General features: G+C 37.6%; 1 protein-coding gene across 1 annotated transcript; it reads left to right on the forward strand.

Moving 5' to 3' along the window:
• The first annotated feature begins 857 nt into the window (after positions 1-857).
• LOC135478081 (elongator complex protein 2-like) lies at positions 858-24,333 on the forward strand. Its single transcript, XM_064758351.1, is given in 23 exon segments — positions 858-983; positions 2,533-2,626; positions 3,787-3,857; positions 4,801-4,960; positions 5,622-5,705; positions 6,142-6,206; positions 7,868-7,934; positions 10,869-11,036; positions 11,979-12,074; positions 13,595-13,695; positions 14,631-14,753; positions 15,036-15,059; positions 15,061-15,157; positions 15,160-15,191; positions 15,528-15,663; positions 15,666-15,721; positions 16,406-16,571; positions 17,561-17,691; positions 18,741-18,933; positions 20,059-20,180; positions 21,032-21,156; positions 22,992-23,093; positions 23,894-24,333. Coding segments are annotated over 23 exon segments (2,523 nt in total). The 3' UTR covers positions 24,078-24,333.
• The last annotated feature ends 405 nt before the right edge of the window (positions 24,334-24,738 follow it).

Raw genomic sequence — 24,738 nt, forward strand, 5'->3', positions numbered from 1 at the left:
CTAAATAACCATATCTAATTAACCAAATAAATAAACAAATTATTGTCAGCTCGTTTGTATTATGGGATTGTTTTCGTATTTTTATTTATTTAATTTTGTTTTATTATATGTATCAGTTAATTGTCATCATTCTATGCTTTAATTTATTAGGTTTCTTTTTAAGGCAAAGAAAACACTGAAATAAAGCCCTGTAAACACTGTCCAGGAAAAGAGTTTAATGTATATTTTAGAATTTTTCCATCCCAGTTACATGGTTTTAAAACATAATATTCTACGCTGGTCTGTAGTGACCCTGAGGTATCAGTGACGTCACATCCATCTTTTTTGCTTGAAATAGTTCGTTTCTAAGTTCATTCAGCAAATGTATTCATAGCTTTATGTATTTATTATACACTTTTCACAGTTGCCTATCTTTTAATGCTGTAGCAATACGTTTCGTACTGCACATGACCACTAACAATTAACGTTCATATTTCACTTACAGTAGGCACAAGAACGAGATGGTCCGTGACGTCATTCATTGACACCACATCTTTTCTCCTTGTACAAATTCTTGCACCTTTCATAAAAATATTACGACATGTTAAGTGGCAAAGTTCAGATGTGACATCACTGATCCCAATATGGGTGAGATGGCCATCATAGAATTCAATGTTTCAAATGCATTTTATAGGGTTGAAAAAAATTCTAAAAAATTAAATCCAACTATTTTTGTGGGCAGTCTTTAATGGTCTTTAATCTGACAAATACTTCATGTTAGTGTTTTCTTTGCCTTTAACGACACCCTGAAACACCTCACAAACAAGATCAAACAAAAGTGGAACTCTCCAGCGAAAGAAGGGGGAAAGACTGTAAATATGTCTGCTATCACCACATGTTATACCAGTGTTGGATGCAACCAAGCACCCCATTGTCTCGACTGGGGACGAAATAATCAGATTTGCTATGGAGCTTGTAGAGCCCTGGGTATTTATCAGCCTGAGGTAAGCTTTTTAGGGATCCATCAGTACTTTCTTGAGTGTTCTGTGTTCAAAGTCAACATCGCACTTCATGACGAAATTTCATACTGTGGATTATTGAGTGTCCAGTTTTCGTTCAAATATCGTATCATTTTAGTTGCAAATGTGTAAATCTGATTCGAGTGTCAAATGTGTCACAGTCCCCGAAAAAGGCTTTCCTCGAATGAGGGCGACAGAGTCATCCACAACTGTCATTGGTAGTTTTTATTGAAAATCACCCCTAGCTACTACATACATGGGCATTTCCTCACTGTGAAATTCAGAATGCGCACATATAACACCTGGTGATTAAAATCTTAATCCTAGATGACACTTCCTTCCAATCCCAAAATGAAATTCTGGAACATGTCTACCCTCTGTCCCAATGTCTGATTTGATTGGCGCATCGGGATGTGTACGTATAGAAAAGAAAGACTTTACTGATGTGAATCAGTTTTCTTTTTTCTTTTTTTTTTGAAAGCCATTTACACTGATCACTGATCAAGCTTTTTCCTTCTTAACATAACCTATTTAATTTATCTGTGGAGAAAGGTACTCAGTTCGAAATGACATGCTTTTATTATGTCTTTTACTGTAAGAAATACACATGAATATAGAAGGGGGCCTCCTTGGCTCAGTTGGTTAGTGCGCAGCACAGCGTAATGACCCAGAATTCTCCCATCAATATGGTCGATGTGAGTTCAAGTCCAGCTCATTCTGGGCCATATGTGTGAAGGTCTGTCAGCAACCTGTGGATGGTCATGGGTTTCCCCCGGGCTCTGCCCAGTTTCCTTCCACCACAATGCTGGCTGCCATCGTATCAGTGAAATATTCTTGAATACAGCATAAGACACAACTCAAATAAATAAATTAATGAATGAAAATAGAAGGGAATTGGACATTTAGAAGAGCTGTCTTACCTATCTTCTCTTTTCCGTCCTCAAGTTGAAAAGTATGAACAAGAGTATGCCAGATACATAGATCTCAAACTATGGGGTCACATATTCTCAGCACTATTTGTCTTTATTTTTCTGATATATTGCACAGAAAATTAGAGATTAACGTTTTTGGTGAAATATTTCTGGTTCATCAAGCGTTTTTTTCGATTAAGCCATTGATTTTGATTATGCGCCTTTGATTTCTACTCAAATCAGGGAACATTTGTCATTTACACTACATTTTGACAGTTTACTTTGCTGAGGGAAAGGTTAAAGTTCAAAGGCCATGTGTGTATATTGTTTCTTTAGTGTTTACTGCATGAGATGTTGGGTTGATGGACCATACACTTCATGTCATGATGAAGATGCGGCAGAATTAAATTTAGGCACTGAGAGAAGGACTTAAATATTTTGCTCTAATGTTTACAACATGAGCACATCCTAGCATATAGCAAGCGTATTGGCAGCGAGCATTTTGAACAAATTCCCAAAACAAGTTCTGTAGTTTACTCCCAAAGTATGTTTATCTTTTTAGGTTGTGTCACCTAACTTTACTTATTGATCTGTCTGCTTTTGTTGTTTGTTTGCTGTTGAAGCAGGGACAGGACTGTCCAAGTAAAGTTTTGTCAACGAGTGTCAAACACCAGGACAAGGTGAATTGTGTCAAATGGATCCGTAACTCTGACAACAGTAAGTGGTGACCCATGTCTTTTTAAAACTTTAATTCTCAAGTTGACATTAGTTTATAAGCAATGGTATTGTATAAGAAAAGACAACTATTGAATTTTACCTTGCATATTTACTATTCTAAAAGTTGACTTTCACATGACAATGTATGGTAAGAAAGTCAAGATCTTTTCTTTTTTTAAAACATGAAATTATACTTTTTGTGAAGCCCTGAAATTGACCAATATAACCAGTGTAGTTTTTCCACCCAGTCAAAATAAGAAGGTGCATAATCACGCTGAAAGTTGCTTTTTCATCTGCTAAAAATTGAGGAATTGTTGTACCCATGCCGGGAGTATCCAAGAGCCCTCTGTAGATAGCCAGTGGTGAGCTGATGTTTGGTTTTAGACACGCATATTCCCTCGTACATGGAGTTATGGAAGGATGGTTAAGATTTATTTATTTACTCACGAGTCTTTGGCTTATACGCCCGCTGCCAGCAGTATGGTGGGTGGAAACCAGACAGAGCCCGACGAAACACAGAACCATCTGCAGGTTGCTGATAGACCTCCCCTCTCATGACCGGAGAGAAAGACAGCATGAGCTACACATGAATTCACAGTTACTGCACGGGTGAGAGGCTCCTGGGTCATTGCACTGCACAGACATACTAACCACTTCGGCCACGAAGGCCACTTGGAGAATGGTTAAAAAGCTTGACCTTGTCAAGACAGGAAGTTTTCATAATTACAAATTTACCCTGCTTTCTCTCTGCAAGTGAATATTTAAGTGTAAAACTTGCTCAGTTACTTATCAAAGGCCAGTGGTTTACACGGGGCACTGTAGTTTCTTCCAAACATTAAACAAACTGCCATTGTATAAATGAAGTACCCTAAATGACCTAAAATTTTGTCCCTAACTACGTTGATTATTTTTCCTGAGTGTGGGAGCTCTATTTATTTTAGAAATGCGCTTTAAGAGGTATTTAAAAGGTAAGATGATATCCTACTGGAAAAATGTAAATTTTAGCACCAGAAGTAATATTTCGTGACATTTATTTGCCTCCAAAAATGCTCTTTTGTGGTCGAATTTTAGGTCATTTAGGGCATTCTTTGAATACCTTACTTTACCTGAATATGTGATTTGTTTTTACCTGAAAGTTGGACATTGGACATTGTTTGCAGGTTTAGAAGATGAAATAGTAACAGGGTCTGTGGATACCACTGCTGTTGTGTGGAAAACTGCAGAAAATGGAGTGGGTTTTATGTTTTTGGTTTTGACATTTATACCTATATTTTTATGATTTCTTTCCTTCTGCTTCCATGCTCTGCCAGGTTTCCTTCCATCATAATGCTTGTTGCTGTCCTACATTAAAGTGAAATATTCTTGAGAGTGTGGTAAAACACCAATCGGGGCCTCCGTGGCTCAGTTGGCTAGCACGTGAGTGCAGCGTAATGACCCAGGAGCCTCTCACCAGTGCGCCCACTGTGAGTTCAAGTATAGTTAATGCTGGCTTACATGGGAAGGTCTTCCAGCAACCTGCAGATGGTCGTGTGTTTCACTCAGGCTCTGCCTTGTTTCCTCCCACCATAATGCTGGTCGCCGTCGTATAAGTGAGATATTCTTGAGTAAAACACCAATCAGATAAATTTATTTAATTATTTGATTGGTGTTTTACGCTGTACTCATAAAATAAATAAAATAAATAAAACACCAATCAAATAAATAAACAGATTTGGCCAAGTTTCTCAAACACTTGAAAGACTTATGTGGGGTAGTTTGGTTTCCCCCACCAATAAAAACTGATGTCTGTTATATAAGTGAAATATTCTTGAGAATGGCCTTAAACCTCAATAAAATAAGAAAATGTTTTTATTTTCTCATTAATATTTCTATAGTTCATGCAAGCTCAACATAAATACTTCCGTTGTTATGTTTTATGCCTTCATTATCATAGTTTATGCTATTACATTAATTTTTTCCTGTAGTCTCCTTTGTGCCTGTAGTTGCACTTTTGGATCTGGTATATACATATACTTATCTATATGCATACGTACACACATATTTTTTCAACTGCTATAAATCATACATACAGTGTGTTACTTTTCAAAATAAATGCCATAATGGACTTACTCTTGTTTATATTCATTTTCTTTTAAAAACTGTTTTTCATCCCCAATGTATTTTTTTTCTGACAGTGTACATGTACATCACTACACACTCTAAGAGGACATTCTGCATCAATTATTTCCGTGGATGCTCTTACAATAAAACTCCAAGACAACGATGTCCGAACGATTATTGTTTCAACCTCCGTGGATTCCACCGTCAAAATTTGGAACAGGAAGTCACCTGATGGTAATCAACTTCTAAATATTCATTTGTGACGTTGTATAAATCTGTCTTTTTATTTCTTGAAATATTTGGTCTTGTTTTATAACTTTTGAATTTTGAATAATGCTTGTTCCACTGTCAGACATTATATTGGGTAAATAATACATTGATGAACTTATAGGTGATGATATACCTCGTAATTGACCTATACTAAGTAAAGTCTGGTCATACGTGAGAAGGTCTACCAGCAGCCTGCGGATGGTCGTGGGTTTCCACTGGGCTGTGCTCGGTTTCCTCCCATCACAATGCTGGCCACCGTCATATATGTGATATATTTTTGAGTACAGCGTAAAACACCAGACTTCTGAATTTTCGAATTAAGAAATTAAATTGTACAAAAAAAAAAAAAAAAAAGATGTATCAGATAGTTGGTTAACCTGGTTACATGCACGCCTGCGTATAATATAATACAAAATAAGACTTGACTAAACATCTACATGTATTTGTCCTCTTTTGTGAGCAATGTTGTTTTCCTTCTGGGGGGGGGGGGGATAAATGTAACTTTTGAAGATCAGGGAGTTTTGTATTAGAAAAAAAAATGTACATGTCCGTAAAATAAGAAGAAATATGGTAGGTCCATTAAGTTTTAATGACGTGCAATAAAAGACATCTAATTTTGTTACAGGAGAGTTTGACCAACTCCAGACGATATCATTTGGCTCGGGATTTTGTTTAGATGTCAGTGTGACCATCATTCCTAACACAGACAGTAAGTTTTCAATGAAAGTCTAAATATTGTAGTAAAAACCGTTAATTAAACGACCATTATCAAAAGGTAAGAGATCACATAATGTATTGGTGTAAAATAATTGTACTGGGTTCCCTCACAGTCCTTTAATGACCGTACATTTCGTCCATAACTAATTTACCCAGTTTCTACTGATTCTGATAGTTCTGTTGATTATAGAAAGATGTTTTGAGGTTTGCTTGGAACATAGAATGACATTCTACTCGAAAATTGTAAGTTTCATCACCAAAAATAACATTTTCTCACATTTATTTGCCTCTGAAAACATCTAAACCCAAACCATGTGGGCAAAAATGCTCTCTGTCAGGCCGTACTTCCATAACTTTGTAGTTAGGATGATTTTACCTGAAAATATTGATCATATTTACAGATGAATTTTATATCATATCTATTTCAGTCCCTATCTTAGCCTGTGGAGGAGATGATCACAAAATACACCTGTATATAGAGCAAGAAGGAAAGGTGTGTATAAACCTTTATATCATGGAACACACCTGTATATAGAACAAGATGGATAGGTGTGTATAAAGCTTTAGATCATGGAACACACCTGTATATAGAACAAGATGGACAGGTGTGTATAAAGCTTTAGATCATGGAACACACCTGTATATAGAACAAGATGGCCGAACAAGATGGCCAGGTGTGTATAAAGCTTTAGATCATGGAACACACCTGTATATAGAACAAGATGGCCAGGTATGTATAAAGCTTTAGATCTTGGAACACACCTGTATATAGAACAAGATGGAAAGATGTGTATTAAGCTTTAGATCGTGGAACACGCCTGTATATAGAACAAGATGGATAGGTGTGTATAAAGCTTTAAATCATGGAACACGCCTGTATATAGAACAAGATGGCCAGGTGTGTATAAAGCTTTAGATCATGGAACACACCTGTATGTAGAACAAGATGGACAGGTGTGTATAAAGCTTTAGATCTTAGAACACACCTGTATATAGAACAAGATGTACAAATGTGTGTATAAATCTTTAGATCATGGAACACACCTGCTTTTAGAACAAGATGGACAGGCGTGTGTAAAGCTTTAGATCACAGAACACACCTGTATATAGAACAAGATGGACAGGTGTGTATAAAGCTTTAGGTCATGGAACACACCTGTATATAGAACAAGATGGCCAGGTATGTATAAAGCTTTAGATCTTGGAACACACCTGTATATAGAACAAGATGGAAAGATGTGTATTAAGCTTTAGATCGTGGAACACGCCTGTATATAGAACAAGATGGACAGGTGTGTATAAAGCTTTAAATCATGGAACACGCCTGTATATAGAACAAGATGGCCAGGTGTGTATAAAGCTTTAGATCATGGAACACACCTGTATGTAGAACAAGATGGACAGGTGTGTATAAAGCTTTAGATCTTAGAACACACCTGTATATAGAACAAGATGTACAAATGTGTGTATAAATCTTTAGATCATGGAACACACCTGCTTTTAGAACAAGATGGACAGGTGTGTGTAAAGCTTTAGATCACAGAACACACCTGTATATAGATCAAGATGGACAGGTGTGTATAAAGCTTTAGGTCATGGAACACACCTGTATATAGAACAAGATGGACAGGAGTGTATAAAGCTTTAGATCATGGAACACACATGTAGATAGTACAAAGCGGAAAGGTGTGTATACAGATTTACATCATCGGACACACCTGTCTACAGAACAAGATGGCCAGGTGTGTATAAAGCTTTAGATCATTGGAATGAGGATTGCATATGTGAGAAGATTCCTACATATTTTCTGCATGGATTAAAACCTCGCTCATTTTCAGCTGGGACAAATAGAACTCATATTCATCTCAGTTTTCAGCAATGAAATATTGAAAGGCTTAATTGTTTTACTTAGTTTTAATGTTAAATGTTAATGTTTGATTATTTAGATGGACTTTAAAAAATATGCTGAAAAGTATGTAAGAATAATTGGAAATAATGTTTGTCTTACTAAATATAATATTTTGCAGGTATTAGTGAAATAACTGTTGACGTTTTTTTTAAAACATTCATTATTCTTTGTTTTTTTAAGATGGTTTATGTATGGTTTTTTTTACTTTTAATGATCAACCACGATTTGTATGTTTCATCCTTCAGTTTGTGAAAGCCATTACCTTACTTGGCCATGAAGATTGGGTGAGAGGTTTGGACTTTTGTAAAGATGGTGAGAGATTATGTCATTTTACTTACTAAACATTTTTATAATTTCCTCTGGGTCTGTCTGTTTTTCCTACAGGTTCAACCTGGTTTTCACATACTCTGTATGGTTTCACCACAGGCTTAGTATGGTTTCCCCACCTGACCTGTGTGGTTTCCCCTAGCTCTGAGATTGATAAGCCAAGTTGCCAGCTTAGCTTTCACATTAACTGCTCTGAACCCTCACATTCACTAGCCTGGAACTCAGTCCTGTCATCTGCGATGTCTCCAAAGTGCCACAAAAAGAGGAGTCCCATGATCTTAAAGTAATTCTGAATTAATATCAACTCATTATGTGGAGATAATAAAGGCCATAACATCGCAAATAACATAAATCTGACCGACGCACCCACTGTGACGGCAACAGAATTTTGCAAGCTGTCATTTTCAAATCACGTGACTCAATTGCTAGGGTGGACTCGGCTGCTCTTCCCAAAATTAAGACCATATTTTTCACAATATAATTGATTATAGATCATTTCTGTTTAAGAAATAAAACTTAGTTTGCCATGCTAAAATAACAGAGATAATGTACAGCAGGCAGAAGTTGTCCACTATTTGAGAACAAGGGGCTGTACGTTTTATTTCTATTCTAACATACCATTTTGAAATAACGGAGCTATTAGGGGGAAAAAAATAACATGCAAAACAACCGCTGTCTCCTTTTTGTTAAGATGTAATGGTCTGGATTGTTTTGTTATGATATTTAGGCAAGTCCATACCCAATGGAATGGGTGGGAAATGAATCATCCAATCAGAGCGAAGCACATGACAGTTATTGACCAATAAATGCACATTTCCCGTCAATACCTCTCCATGTCAGTTCGAGCTCTAAATTTAAGCATAAAAGTTTTGCGACAACAGGAATGATGATTTTAAGTGAAACTAATAAAAAAAATGTCAGAAGTGAACAATTTATTTTGTGGAGAAACTTCAAAATTTATTTGAAACTTAAATGGAAGGTAGAGTTGCTGAGAATTTGATGACCATGTGGAGCTGATTTCGGCAGACTCAGGTCTACAACTTCTTCAACTCGGGGTCACACACAGTGTCTTGGTGACCATAAGTATGGAGCCACGTGTGCTGACACAAGTCACAGAAGTATCCGACGACAGGGAGTAAACAACAGTTGAGTGTAAAACTCTGCTCAGAGAGTGTCTCGTCGAATGCAAGCTGTTTACTCTCATCCGCTGCTTTTGGTGGGGTTACAAGTAAGAGAACTTGCCCTGGTTGCAGTTATCCAGATATAGTACCTAGGTGCTTGTTGTTTGACGCCACCTCTCTGTGTCTTATACACAGGATGTGCTTTTTGGCCACATGATGTCAGTGATGGTAAATAATTCACCTTTAAACCTAACTGCCTGACCAGTTATATGTAAATTCATTTTTCCTGAAGAAAAACAGATTTTCTGACAGCACATCCCAGCCCCCCTATTTCATTAGTGAAATGGAACTGTCCCAAAGTCCATGACGAGGAAGGCAACTGTGTATAGGGTGTCAATTTGAGCACACTTTGCTCACCATTGCTTTTAGTGTTAAAGTTTTTGGAGGTATGTTATAATCATTATTAACACACAAAGTAAAGTTTAAACTCCCAAAGAGTTTGTCAATCTCCCTTTAGTTGGTGAACATCTGATTGCTTTTAGTCAAATCGTTCCCCGAGTTCATATTTTTCTGGATGATGTCGAGTGCGGCCAACTCGTATTGAAAATGACGGTTAGCAAAGTTTCGCTTGCTGCTGGTGTAACAGACACATTTGTGTTAATCTTGACATTATGGTCATTATTATTCATGAATAACTAGATGATATGAAGTAAGAATTACTGAAGAATTACGGGAAGCATGTTTTTGAAGCGTACAGCTATGACATGTTAAGGACACCACACGTGAAAGGACCGAGTTCCAGGTTATTAAATGGAAAAATACAGATCTGTATTTCTGAAAGCTAAGCTGGGAAGAATGAAACAGATCTCAGATCTAGGTTTCCCCACAGACTCTGTATGTTTTCCCCTGTGCTTGGTATGGTTTCCTTATAGACTGTGTATAGTTTCCTCTCAGGCTCTGTGTGGTTTCCTCTCAGGCTCTGTGTGTTTTCCTCTCCTGCTATAGGTGGTATCCCGACGGATTCTGTATTGTTTCCCCAGATGCTCTGTATGGTTTCCCCAAAGGTCATGTATGGTTTCCCACAGGCTCCATATGGTTTCTTCCACCCATAAGCCTGACCATCATTGCAAAAGTGAGTGAGTGCTTGGGGTTTAACATTGTACTTAACAATTTTTCATTCATATGACGACAAAGGGTGCATGTCATGTGCCTCCTTGTTGCAGAACAGATTTCCACCGCTCTTTTATCTAGTGCTTCTTCTCTAAGATGCCTTACCGAAGGCAAGTAAGTGGCCCCGCCCAAGCCATACGGCTCAACCAGTCGTCGCCCTCTCCCCTTCATTCTGAATCATTGCAAAAGTGGGTGTGAAGATTCTTTATTACACGTACAATGTAATGACTTATGCATAAACATGGTGGCAGCTTTAACAGTTTGCCAGTTATCTGCTCAAGTTTGGTGGTTTATTCCAGGCATTGTGGTACTGTAATCTCCACCCGCAGTGAAATACTAATTTAAGATGTACCCAAAATGACCATAAATTTCGTCCATGACTAACTTTCCCGTTTTTCCTGATTCTGAGAGTTCTATTGATTTTAGAAAGGTGTTTTGAGATTTGCTTGGAACATGGGATGATATTCTACTGGAAAATTGTAAGTTTCAGCACCCAAAGTAATATTTGTCACGTTTTATTTGCTTCTAAAAATGCACTTTTGTGAGCGAAAGTTTAGGTCATTTAGGGTAAGTAAATAAATGTAGGTATACTGTACTAATTTGAATCATTTGTATGTTGTTTGCACAGACTGTGGTGACCTGATGTTAGCAAGCTGTTCGCAGGACTACATCATACGGATATGGCGACTGAGTCCACGGCAACCTGACAGCCTCACAACCATTGTTTCCATAGCAACGCTACCCAGAGACGAAGACATTAAGATGAAGGAGAATACTTTCACATATACTGCCAATGGTAAGACAAGTGGATGACTAAAGTTTAATTTCTTTCTTGTGTGTAAAGAGTTGTTTAATTCTGTCTTTTTGTATACCTTTCTGAAACAGAGTACAACCCACCTTACCTACTTTTTAAAAACAATGTATTTTTTATATTGGCAGATGTGTTCTAAAAAGATCCAAGAAGTAATTTGTTCTAATAAAACTGCCTGAAGTCACACGGTGTTGCCCTATGGGAGGTCATTCTTGTCATTGACAAAATAAACCCAACTGATTTCAGTAACTATTTGACAAGTTGGATGACAAAAATTGCTTTAATTTTTTCTTTCGTGTAATGACATTGTCGCTGGCAATACTGTCATTGATTACTTAAAATATATAGGTTTATATTGTAAGATATAACTCTTTTTTACATTAATACACATTAGAATTTTTAAAAATGATTGTGGTTTTCAAGTTTTAACGGAGGTTTGGTTGTTTTAATGGGTTTAAATACGTCTGTCCTTTTTATTTGATTTATTTGTTCACATTCTCTTTTTTAAAACCCTATACTGATTTATAGATTAAAACATGTTCTCGCCACGATATGGCTGAAAAATTGCCGATGTGGTGTAAAGCCATAATCATTCATTCATTCATTCATTCATTCTTTCGTTTAAAGACTCAAATGATTCTGCCTGGTGGTCCTTCATGATATTTCTGGGGGGTTTTTTTCTTCCTTTCTGAAACAAATCCAGGATTTCAACAACAACCATTGTTTTTGCCTTTTAAAGGATTGTTTCATTAATTGTTAGATCTGAATTAATCTAGCATATCAGAAGTGACTGAAGAAAAAAAAAACATCCAAAAAGTAAGTTTTTCTATGAAAATTGCCTGTTGTGAAATGATGCAAAGAAATCACACCTTCAAGGGAGATTACTTTTGTCATGGTAATGTAACCCAGCTTTTACCTGCGTTTCAGGTGAGCAGAAGGCGTATGCTGTGATTCTGGAGTCTGTCATGTGTGGTCATGACAACTGGATCTACAGTATCCGATGGCAACCACAGATTTGGAAAGGTTAGAGGTCACCAATTCTCACTTCCCTGCTCTAATTGTTTGTACAGGAGGAAGACTCAACAAGCTTATTTTAATAAATCTGATAAGTTTTGAGTGAAAAATGTGGGGATGGATGAACATATTCCATTGAATGATTTATACATATTCATATTGAATGAAAATTGAACTGAAGGTGTTTGAAGTTTCATTTGCAAAATGTGTCTTGTGTGGGGCAGATTTGTAACATTCTCATTGTAATTTACGGGTATTTGTACAACTCATGACACTTAAATTGTAACAGTGGCTCAGTTGGTTAGCGCGCTAGCGCAGCATAATGACCCAGGAGGCACTTACCAATGCGGTGGCTGTGAGTTCAAGTCCAGCTCATGCTGGCTTCCATTCAGGCCATGGGACGGTTTAGCAGCAACCTGCAGATGGCCGTGGGTTTCCTTCAGGCTCTGCCCGGCTTCCTCCCACCATAATGCTGGCCGCCGTCATATAAGTGAAATATTCTTGAGTACAGCATAAAACACCAATCATATAAATAAAGAAATAAAATGTAACAGCAGTTCAATGTTAACCATTTCCCTAGTTTAACACTTAACACCAACTGGTCCTTCTTCGCCTATTGGTTTGCATGCTAACGCAGAGCTCACTTGAACTCACAGCATTCGTACCTGGATTATAGATTCAATCCGCGTTCAATCGCTGTGAGTTCAAGGCTAGCTCATGTTGACTTTCTCTCCGGTCATAAGTGGAGAACGGGTCTGACAGCAACCTGCAGATTGTTATGGGTGTTCCCTCCGACCACTATGCTGACCACCTTTGTATAAATAAAATGTTCTTAAATTATGGCGTAAACTCCACTGTAATAAAGAAATAAATCAACCTGGTAGCAATAGACTGTATCACAATGTGTGAACTGGGTGATAATATTTATGGAATTCCACAAATTATATGAAACAGAGCACTTGCAGTCTTTATTTTACTTTATTTGATTTATTTGATTGGTGTTTTATGCTGTACTCAAGAATATTTCACTTATACCACGGCGGCCAGCATTAATGTGGGAGAAAACTGGGCATAGCATGGGGGAAACCCACGACCATCCGCAGGCTGCTGACAGACCTGGAAAGGAAGCCAGCATGAGCTGGACTTGAACTCATGACGACCGCATTGGTGAGAGGCTCCTGGGTCATTATGCTGTGCTGGCGCGCTAACCAACTGAGCCACGGAGGCCCCGTTTTTATTTTACTTGATGAAGGGTTATATATACACGTACTCTTTTATACCAGGGACTCATGTAGTAGTAAATCTTGGAAGAAAGTGTTTGTTGGCCCACTTTCCTAAAACTTTGTGTAAATCTAAATTCTTGTAACTTTTTTTTTTTTCTTGTAAATGCTGTCTGGACTGTGGTGTCATATTTATATTCAGCAACCCAGTTGACAGGGAAAGCTACAAAGAACTGAAGTTTTCTTAAAGTGAACATTTTGTGAAAGTGGTTGATCCAAGGTCTGTAATAATTTCTCTACCAATTTCAGACAGCTGCTGGCACCAGCCGATGTGTCTGCTGTCGGCATCCATGGACAAGACCATGATCCTGTGGCGACCAGACGCAGACGCAGGAGTCTGGATAGAACATGTCAGTAACCATTTAATCTTGAATCAAGTCACACCTGAGACTTTAAAATCCGTAATTTTGATGTTACCTCGCTTGGCAGTGTCTTCAGCATACCATTCCCGTGAGGCTGCACTATGTGTACATCGGTTTGCTGTAAGGAGGCACCATCGTGACATGAACGAATTAATGTTTAAAGTGGTGTTAAAACCCAACTGAAAAAAGGAAACGATGTTACCATTTTGACTGCTTACCGCCTGTCTCTATCTCAGGATTAATTTTATTTTACCCATTCATCACAGTTTTATAATTTACTGGAGTGTGGAAAATGATTCACACAACATATATGGAAATGTTTTCAGACATTTTGAACTCTCTCAAATTGTAGCTTTAGCAGTTAAGAATGAACTCAAAACCACTGCTTCGTGCTTTGTTTGACAACTTTCTTGTATGGTTTGCGATTTGACAAAAAGGCGTATTTTGCTGAAGAAAAATGGATGAAAATGGCGCAAAAAGCGGGACCAAATAATCTCTGGACAGAAATAGGCCTTGTCCTTGGCTGTATGATATGTTAGGATAGTTATTCACATATCCTCAAGTTTTAAGATAACCAAAATAAAGCACGTTCTAATCAGCGAGTCAAATCAGATAGATTCAGGTCACCATTAAATGAAACCGAATTGATCAAATGTGAAGAGATCTGTCTCTTTTTTTTTTCGAAACAAATAAAATGACTTCAGATTGAGAGCAGTGCTGTATATGTGTGTTAGGAAAAAAATATTATTTGCTACTTGACTACACTTATGTGATTTCCTTGTTGTTGTTGTCGAATTGTCTTCAAAATTTGGTTGTCTTAAAAATTTGGTTGTTAATACAAATGATAGCATTGGGTTTTTGAGAAACAAGTGGAAAAGATGGCTAAACTATAATGTTTTTTTTATGGTTTCTATCTTGTCAAGGTAAGAGTTGGGGAGGTCGGGGGTAACACCCTAGGCCTGTATGGGGGCATGTTCAACCCAGAGGGGAACAGTATCATCGCCCATGGTTACCACGGGGCCTTCCATCAGTGGAGGTATAATGAGGTAAGATATGGTGGGGTGGGGCCTGCCATTGCCATGGTAACTTCATGCGCATTGGGTATAGAGTAAGATAATCTTTTAAGAATTGGGCTTCATGATCAATAGTTGCTTAAAGTTCAGTAAATGAATGAAGAGGTTTCAGGGTTATACAGATGACACTCTGAATTTGTCAGTCAATTTTGTATATTCCTGATGAACTGCATTACAGACTTTCACTCTATATGAGTGATTTTGTATATCAAGTTAAGCAGTGTTTGAAATCCTACGTTCCATGACTATTCACAGGAGTTGTCGACCTGGCACCCTGTGGGTGACACCTCAAGGTCATTTTGCGAGTGTGGAGGACTTGTCCTGGGACCCAGAGACTGGTCACTTTCTTGTGACGGTCAGCTCAGATCAAACCACCCGCCTCATGCCCCCTGGGTGACCGCTAACAGACAAGTAAGCATTCACCCCCCCATCAACAAGTTTTTGTGAGGGCCTGATGGCTATAATGCCTCCATTTTGAGTTTTCCTTGAGCATTTGAACTTTGTTTGCTTACCCATTAGGCATATTGTCAAGCCCCCGTTTGTAATGAAGTCATATTGTCAGTCTTCAGTCACTCTACATATCTATTTTGTTTTTAACGTATCAGAAAAGTAAAATTTCTATTTTATGCTGCTTATACCCAAGTACATCTCTTTTTCACTTTCACTTTTCAGTCTTGCTGACTGGAACTCTCCCTTGAGATAATTTTTAGTGCGTTTAGCGCTAGTTTTTATACTTTGACGTTACAGGTGTGCTGGTATGAGATAGGCCGACCCCAAGTTCATGGTTACGACCTCCAGTGTCTGGCTATGATCAGCAAGTACAAGTTCGCTTCAGGCGCGGAAGAGAAAGTCATCCGAGTGTTCGATGCTCCCAGGAAATTTGTGGAAATTTCACCAACATTTGTGATCTCGACTTGCTTACAGAAATCAAGAGGCATAAGGTAAGTAATGTATTTGACCTAAAGTTTCACGCATGACCGATTTACTAATTTTACGTGATTCTGTTAATTTTGAAAAGATGTTTTGAGATTTGTTCCGAAGGTAAAAAAGGTAGATTTAAGCACCAAAAGTAATATTGTATGAACTTCATTTGCATGTGAAAAAGCAGTGCTTTGAGTGAATTTTTAGCCCATTTACAGCAGGGGTACCAACGTCTGATCTCCTATTTATGCAGAAACATTACAAAAACCTCATGTTGGACTAGATGTTTGCACAACAAATATCTACCTTTCCTCTGTAGTTTTTGGGGCAATATTGAGAAACCCTTGGAAAGTCCAAACTGTGGAAAATTTAAAAATGAAAACAAAAGAGTAATGTTCTTCAAAATTTATCACACCATATTCAGTATTGGTATGAGGGTGTGTAGCAAGTTTTAAAATCTGACATAATTAATGTTTGAGATATCTAATTTTATTCCACAAAGATACCCACTCATGAACATGCGCAGTCAAGATGTCCCTGTGAATTAATGAGAGGTCACAACAAAATTTTCATACACTGTTATTTGTGTCATTGCTGATACAGAATGAGTAATTGGAGTGGTCAGACGTCATTTCTGACGGAAGATTTCCTTTTGTTCTTTGATGCATCGTTTAGTGTGACCGTTAACCGACTTTCTCTCGCAGGATTTACCCTCCCTTCCAGAGGGCGCTAGTGTCCCAGCTCTGGGCCTGTCGAATAAGGCAGTATTCCAGGGAGATAACTCTGGGGTAACTTCATCAGCTTCTGAGATTTCGGCTCATCCTAATGAACAGTACCCAGAGATCTACTTCTCACCTGTAACTATCACAGGTAAGCTCTGGATATCAAGACATCTTTAACGTAAAGTTTAATCAGGTTTGTCAGTTACCTGCCAAAGGCATTCTTCTTTCCTACACCACAGTTTGTAGAGCGCCCGCTTCGTGGGCGGTAGGTCCAGGGTCAATCCTGGGTCGAGTCAAACTTTAGACCTTAAAAGAGCAAGTTATAACTTCCTCGCTTGGCGTTCAGCATGAAGGGGATAGTGCAACGACAAGTTGACTCATATCAGTACAATGGCTCGGGCGGGGCGGCTTACTAGCCTTCGGTAAGTCGTCTCAGTGAAGCAGCACTAAATAAAAGAGCGGTGGAAATCCGTCCTGATACAAGGAGGCACATTACACGTACATGCACCCTAAGGATTCCTTCGCCGTCATATGACTGAAAAATTGTTGAGTACGAGGTTAAACCCCAAGCACTCACTCACTCACTCTTTCCTACACCAATAAACTGACTGTCGTTGTTGTAGAAGCCCTTTTTGATGTAAATGCTAGCTTTGAAACAAAAAAAAAACAAACACTTTTCACATAAGTTCCAGTTAATGAAATACAAATTGACAGTGTTTGGCATATCTATGCGGAATGAAGATTTATTTACTTACTCTAAAATAACAAAGAAAAAATTCACTTTCTTCACAACTGGTCAATTTTTTTCCCCCCAAAATGAAAATGTGATAAAATCTGATAAATACAGCATACTTGCTTTTTTCATTGTAACTTAAATGTTAACAACATTATTCAGGATTCACTTGAGTGAGATTAACAATTCTTTGACATCTGATTTTGTATTCGATTTAACTTGTAATTTACTTCTGACCAGTGACAGAAAATTGCTTTATGCAGAATGCCCTGTTGAATTTGTTACCATTTTGACTTTAAATTCTTTTCAGATAAAGGAACACCTGATTCTCTTCAGATAAAGGAACACCTGATATGGAATGCAGTGCTGAATTTGTTATAAGTTTCACTTATAATTTATTTCAGAACCTCCAACAGAAGAACACCTGATACAGAATGCCCTATGGCCAGAGACACAGAAGCTCTATGGTCATGGCTATGAGATTTTCTCATTGGCTTCTGACCCCAGGGGTGAACTACTGGCCTCAGCCTCTAAGGTAGCTTGTAATAAGTTGGTCATTTTCTTTCAGCCAAATTTGGGTCATTTTCTTTCAACCAAATTTGGGGCTACCATTGGTCAAGCTGTCTCCCAGGAGCATGTAAACCTTGATTTGATGAAGTCACGTTATCAAATCCAACTACCACAGGTCTACATGTAGATTCACTTCAACAGGCTTCTTAACGGACTGGACTGGTTTGTAAAGCTCTGTTCTTTTAAGTAGCTAATATGTCTGATTTATCTTGTTTTTTTTTTGTTTTTGTTTTTTGTCTCCACCCATGATCCAAATTATCTCACACCTAGAGTGAGTGAGTGCTTGGGGTTTAACGTCGCACTTAACTTAACATGATATGACAACGTAGGAATCCTTAGAGTGCATGTAATGTGCCTCCTTGTCGCAGGACGGATTTCCATCGCTCTTTTATCTAGTGCTGCTTCAGTAAGACGCCTTACCGAAGGCAAGTAAGTGGCCCCGCCCAAGCCATTGTACTGATACAGGTCAACCGGTTGCTGAATGCCAAGCGAGGAAGTTACAACTTCATCTTTTTTAAGGTCTTAGGTGTAAACCGACCCAGGATTGACCCTGGATCTACCGCTCCCGATCTCACGCACAGATGTCAGCGAACAATATTATCTTATGTTTGTCCAACCATCTATTTGTGTTTTCCACTTTGGTTCCCATGCAGCAAATATTTCAGGTTCATTTTGTGTAATCCCAGATGAAATTTAAAAAACAGCTCACTTCATGCACAAGTTTTTGTGTGCCTAATACTGTTGGATGTAAAAATTCTCTGAATATGGTTTGTTTTTTCTTGGCAAGTGAAGTGGAAATCCTAAACCTGATTTTGAAGATAATATGAACCTTTCACTCAAGGTTTACTGAAAAATATAAAGTGTGCTAAGATGCAGACTGACTGTACCATATATTATAAAAATAAGTATTAATTTTTAGTTTACCCGCTAGATCAAGGTTGATATTTAAAGAAACAGGCGTGAAAGTATTATTACACAGACAAATTTGCATACTGAACAAAGTTTATTTTTCAGGCAGCTAAAGCAGAATATGCGGGGATAATCTTATGGGATACTCAAACATGGCAACAGATATGTTCACTAGAGGGTGCTTCTTTGACAGTGACTCAGCTGGAATTCTCCCACAATGGGTTGTATTTGTTAGCAGTGTCCAGGGACAGGACGTGGAGAGTGTACAAAAGGAGATCAGAAAACAACCCAAATGAAGGTATTCATAAGCCTTTTATAAAAGCCGATGTTTTCTTCACAATGATGAATTCTTAAGTTAGTAGTATTTAAGTATTTCTTTTCCCTTTCTGAGTTATTTAATAAAAAACCAGGTGAAAAAAATATGCCAAAAGTATTGCTGGCTGTATTTATTTATTTATTTGATTGGTGTTTTTCCCCATACTGAAGAAAATTTCACTTGCACAACGGCGGCCAACGTAAGAAGATTACTTTCGCACCTACCGTGAGCAGTACTCAAACAGGTGTCACTTCTTTTCGAATCATTGATGAGTACTTTTAAACAAATGTCAAAGTGACTGTCACCTTTTTGAGCAGTTCAACGCAAAACATATATATTCACCATTATCGGCGCCACTCATTCTTTATCAAGCAACATGGTAAGTTTTGCATTGTTTTCAGTTTTAATCGTCCTCTGTAGCAGGTCAGAAAGCACAAACATTGCTGTAGCTGTCAAACGGCCATTATGTTGTTGTACACACTTCACAGTTTGTTAGAGGCTCACTCATTGGTGCACAGGAGAGACACAGCCAATGGGATAGCGTGTATCAGAGTGACATTCATTAGAAGCCAGCATATGCAGCATATGCATGGTAAACTGGTCACCGCGAAATCCGCGAAAATTAGTTCTACAGGAAAATTAAGTATTTCACAGTAAGCACAGAAATTAATGTACCACTGTCATGGTAATGTTCCATGTAAATGTACCACTGTCATGGTAATGTTCCATGTAAATGTACCAGTCATGGTAATGTTCCATGTAGATGTGCCAGTCATGGTAATGTTCCATGTAAATGTACCACTGTCATGGTAATGTTCCATTGAAATGTACCACCATCATGGTAATGTTCCATGTAAATGTACCACTGTCATGGTAATGTTCCATGTAAATGTACCACTGTCATGGTAATGTTCCATGTAAATGTACCACCATCGTGGTAATGTTCCATGTAAATGTACCACTGTCATGGTAATGTTCCATGTAAATGTACCACTGTCATGCTAATGTTCCAAGTAAATGTACCACTGTCATGGTAATGTTCCATGTAAATTTACCACTGTCATGCTAATGTTCACTCATCATTTCATGTCCGATGACTCTCACCAGGTCCACTGTTCTCACTGCTGGCTGGAGTGGAGAAGAAAAACAGTGCTCATTCACGCATCATCTGGTCCGGAGCCTGGTCACATGATGATCAGTATTTCTTCACCGCATCTCGTGATAAAAAGGTGTGTTAAGATTGAGTAATTTTTAATTCTTCTCCAGATTCTAGAATCATGCATTCATTTTTTTATTCAATTTATTCAATTTATTTGGGGTTTAAAGAAGATCTCTAGACCATTCCATTGCTATGACAATCAGGAGGTTTTTCACAAACCTGGCAAAGTTCAGTGGTTTTCTCCGGGCACTCTGGCTTCCTCCGCTCGTGCTGGAATTCACCTCTGGCTGTTTCGGGTGTGGGTTTAAGTCAGAGGATTGTCAAATTACCCATCAAAAGTGAGAGGTTTAGTGATTTCCTACACCCATTAACCAGACTGTCGTTGTAGAAGTCAAGATAAAAAAATAGATACCAGTCAAATAAATACACACTTCATATGTTGGGTAACAAGGCAAATCGAGACTGTGAATGTTCAGACGAGTTCGATCATTTGTTTAATTACTAATATTTCTAAGTGACTTAGCAAAAATCAGTAATTTACTATTGACATTCTGGGCACTGTTCAGTGAGTGAGAACATTCTTCAGCATGGTGCTATACAGTAATCAGATTTACAGATCATTTACAAGGTAAAAAGACTTTTAGTACTGTAAATCTTCAACCTTTTCCACCACTAAAGCACTTTTGTCAGTGGAATTTATGCATACATTTCTTCTGAAAATGATTTGTTTGTGTCACCAAAGATTCAGGCTGCATGAAACAGAGAAACAGATTATTTCTCTACACCCCATAGTAGTGTTTTTATGTTTCAAAATATTGGTTGCAGAGGTGGTGGAAAAGGTTAAAGAATCAGGATGCATGTTTGTATGCTAAAACAAGTTCAGTCATTTTGTATAGTTGTTAATATCGCTGCACATGACAGGTGATAGCATGGCAGAGACCTGACCCGAGTGACATTGCAGGACCTCAATCGCCATGCTCAGCGACCCTTGACCTTCAGGATGCTGTCACTTCAGTGGCATGTGCACCAGTTTTAGTCCAAGGAAGGTAAGTATCATGTGACATGAGACACACATAATGATTATGTTAAAAAAAGAAAAGGAACTGTAAAAATGAAGTGATGTAAAAATTCACTCAAAAAGTGCATTTTTAAAAGTTCATTTATTTATTTGATTGGTGTTTTACGCCGTTCTCAAGAATATTTCACTTATACGACAGCGGCTAGCGTTATGGTGGGATGAAACTGGGCAGAGCCCAGGGGAAACCCACAAACATCCTCGGGTTGCTGAAGACCATTTTAAAAAGTAAATATATGTCACAAAATATTAGATTTGTTGCTGAACCTTAATTTTTCCAGTAGGATGTCATTCTGCCTTCCAAACAAACCTGAAGGCACCTATTGTGAGGTTGATAAAATTTGCAAAATCAGGCAAAACGTGTGACGTCAAGCGCCCATCAGTAAGACCTTGATGTCATTTTATTGATGTCAAAAGTTCATTCTTCAGTTCATCATTATGACGTCACTGTAAAGACAGAACTGATACGTTGAAACATTGTATATGTGTGCAACAATAATTTCGTGACGAAGGAATCGATTGAGATCCTGCTTCACACTAACTCCACCGTACAGGGTTTAAAAAATATGCCGCCTTCCCATTGTTTTTCTGGTCCTAAAGCAGGTATTTGATGTCAGATTTACTTTTTCATGCTTTCTCACTCATTGCATGAGTACAGTTTATAGTGAGTGAGTGTGTGCTTGGGGTTTAACATCGTACTTAACAATTTTTCAGTCATATGACGACGAAGGAATCCTTAGTGTGCATGTCATTTATCAAAGTGGTCCTAAACCTACCTCGCTATCTAACTGTCTGACAGCATTTAATTCCATTAAAAAAAAAATTGTGAAAAAGTGAGGTGTCATGTCTGGTGTCTTTGGCATGATATTTCAGTGACATCAACACTTTGGCAGCATGGACTCACCCTGCCACAAGAAGACACAGTATAAATACACACACTGTACGACTCCTCGTTGTCATTTAACTAAATAATTGTTAAGTACAACATAAAAACCCCAAGCACACATGTACATACATACATACGTTTTTAAGCTCTTTTCTTTGGAATTTCGGGTACCAACCTATTAAAGTGGTCTGAGAGATTGTGATGACCAAGCAGTATGTTGAAGCCCCTGAAGTGAAATTTATGATACATCGTACACATAGAGGATATGAAAGTGAAAGTAGAATTCAGTAAATGTTGCTCGAAGAGAAAAGTGGGTTATCATTTCCACCCTTCTTCAAAGAAACATCTATCATGTTTTAACCTTCATTGTGCAATGTTCTATTTATTATTCATTTTGACAGTACATGTATGTTGATTTTGTGCATTTAAACATTTATGTGTCGAATGTTTTTAGCTGTAGGTTTTCACAGACCAGTGAATGTAACATGTTTTGCACATGACGTCTTGTTTGACATTGTGTCTTGTTACATGACATACCAGTATTAGTGTTATAATAATGAAGTCGAGGCATCACCACATCAATGTAATAGGTTGCACAAGTTTTTGATCTTTTTGATTATCACTGAAGGAAATCCTGACATTTCATATATATTTGAATAATAAAAATCTCTCCTTTGTGCTTACCCTAATTCCTCAACCTATTCGCAAGTTTCAGTGCAATTTATGTGCATTTTTAATTTGATTTTGGAGACAAAACTACATTGGTTGGTTTGGCCAATTTCAGGATTTCACACAATATGTAGTGATAAATACCATACCAAGAAACGCTTGTCATTGGTATGGGGTTTTTTTGTCAGAAAGTTTTCCTTTATGAATTCAGTGGTGGTGTTTTTTTTTTTGTTTTGTTTTTTGTTTGTTAGGTACTTGATATCTACTGGACTGGAATGCGGTATGATTGGGCTGCACACATGGGCAAATGACCAATCACAGCCATGGACACAGCTAGCCACGCTTGATCAGAAGTATCCTTTATAACAGTTGCGGTATACTAAATAACAATTAGGCTTGAAACCCTGTTTTGTTTCTCTTATGATTAATATTGTTATTGTAGGTAAAACTTTCTTGTGTTTCTACTGAAAACGGGCCACAGAATTCAGTGAATTTATTCCAAGAAAGGACTTGAAGTTGTGCCCGAAACTTTTGGGGCGATTCAATGATGTGACTTGGCGGCCATATTGAATTATTATCAAAGCCTTTAAACATCATGTCAAGAACCACAGAAGGGATTGTTCTAAACTTTTATATGCGTGTACATGTTGACAGGCCCTAGATACATGAAATTTGTGGAAGGTGTTGAAATTTGTTCAAAACTGACAGCAATATTTGTATTTATTGTTATTACTGTGTTTGTGCTGCCGCAGTGATCTAGGGATCTAGGGAATTAATGACAAAAGCAGTTAACAGTATTTTGTTGTGACCAAACTATGCAGTTTTGTTGGTTAACTACTTTAATATTTCTTTCATTTCACTAGCCCTAGCTCAATAATAATTGCATGGAATTTTTCAGTACCTAATTGCTCTGCAGTGCAGACTGTGCTGCAGAAAGGTGATTAGTTGGTGAAAAATCATGTAGAGTGGCATGTGATGTTTTGTTAATCATATAAAATTTCAAATGATTTTTCACAAAATTCTTAAAGACAACAGGTTGGGAAATTTCATGAAATCATTGGTGATTTACTGTAGTTCAATTGCTTCTGTAAATGAAGCAAAAAAAAAAAAGTTGCCTTCAAAATAACTTTATTTTGCTTAACCTTGAACTTAGCACTGCTCATCATCTTACTGTGAAAAGGCTGAAATTTCGACCTTGTCTAGGTGAAGCAGGGGTCAAGGCCACTCAGGTGAAGGACACTGAAAGCCGACTCCAACTGGCCAGCTGTGGTTCTGACTGGATGGTCAAAGTGTATACAATAGATCTGACTAAACTTGGAACAAAAACTGGTTCCTGATGAAGAGCAGTGTGGACCTTTATACCATTAAAGACATAACACAAATACAGGCTTGTCAACAGCCTGCATGCTCAGTTAGATATGTGTGTTTCATATTTGAAATGTTCTCTCACATTGTCATGATTGGTGACTTCAAAATCTCAAAAAAAGGACATTATATATAAACATATACCTCTATATGTACACATATTTGTATATTATCTCATGTTAAATATTTATAAAACATAAATAAATTTATCGCTCATACACATTTGAATAGCACATCATAAGACATTTAGGTTTTGTTATCAAGCATTACTTTGTACCATTAATGTATGGTACATGAATAAATAAATATATATATATATATATATATATATATATATATATATATATATATATATGTCTTTGTGTTTGTGCTGGTAAGACTTCCAAATGCAAACACCTTTTTTGAAAGATTGACCAGATTGAAAGATTGATTCAAAATGGTGGGATACATGTAGTTCAGTTAAAGTGCATTTCTTCCCAGCTACTATAGTCTATTTCATTTTCCTTGCAATAATGTGGGCTTCAAACATATCAATGTGTAGATTTGATTTATTTGATTTGATTGATGTTTTACGCCGTGCTCAAGAATTCAATGTGTAGAGCTTATGTTGTTACGTGTTACTGACCAAAGGCA

Source organism: Liolophura sinensis, chromosome 11 (genome assembly GCF_032854445.1).
Source record: "Liolophura sinensis isolate JHLJ2023 chromosome 11, CUHK_Ljap_v2, whole genome shotgun sequence".
Lineage (NCBI taxonomy): Eukaryota > Metazoa > Mollusca > Polyplacophora > Chitonida > Chitonidae > Liolophura > Liolophura sinensis.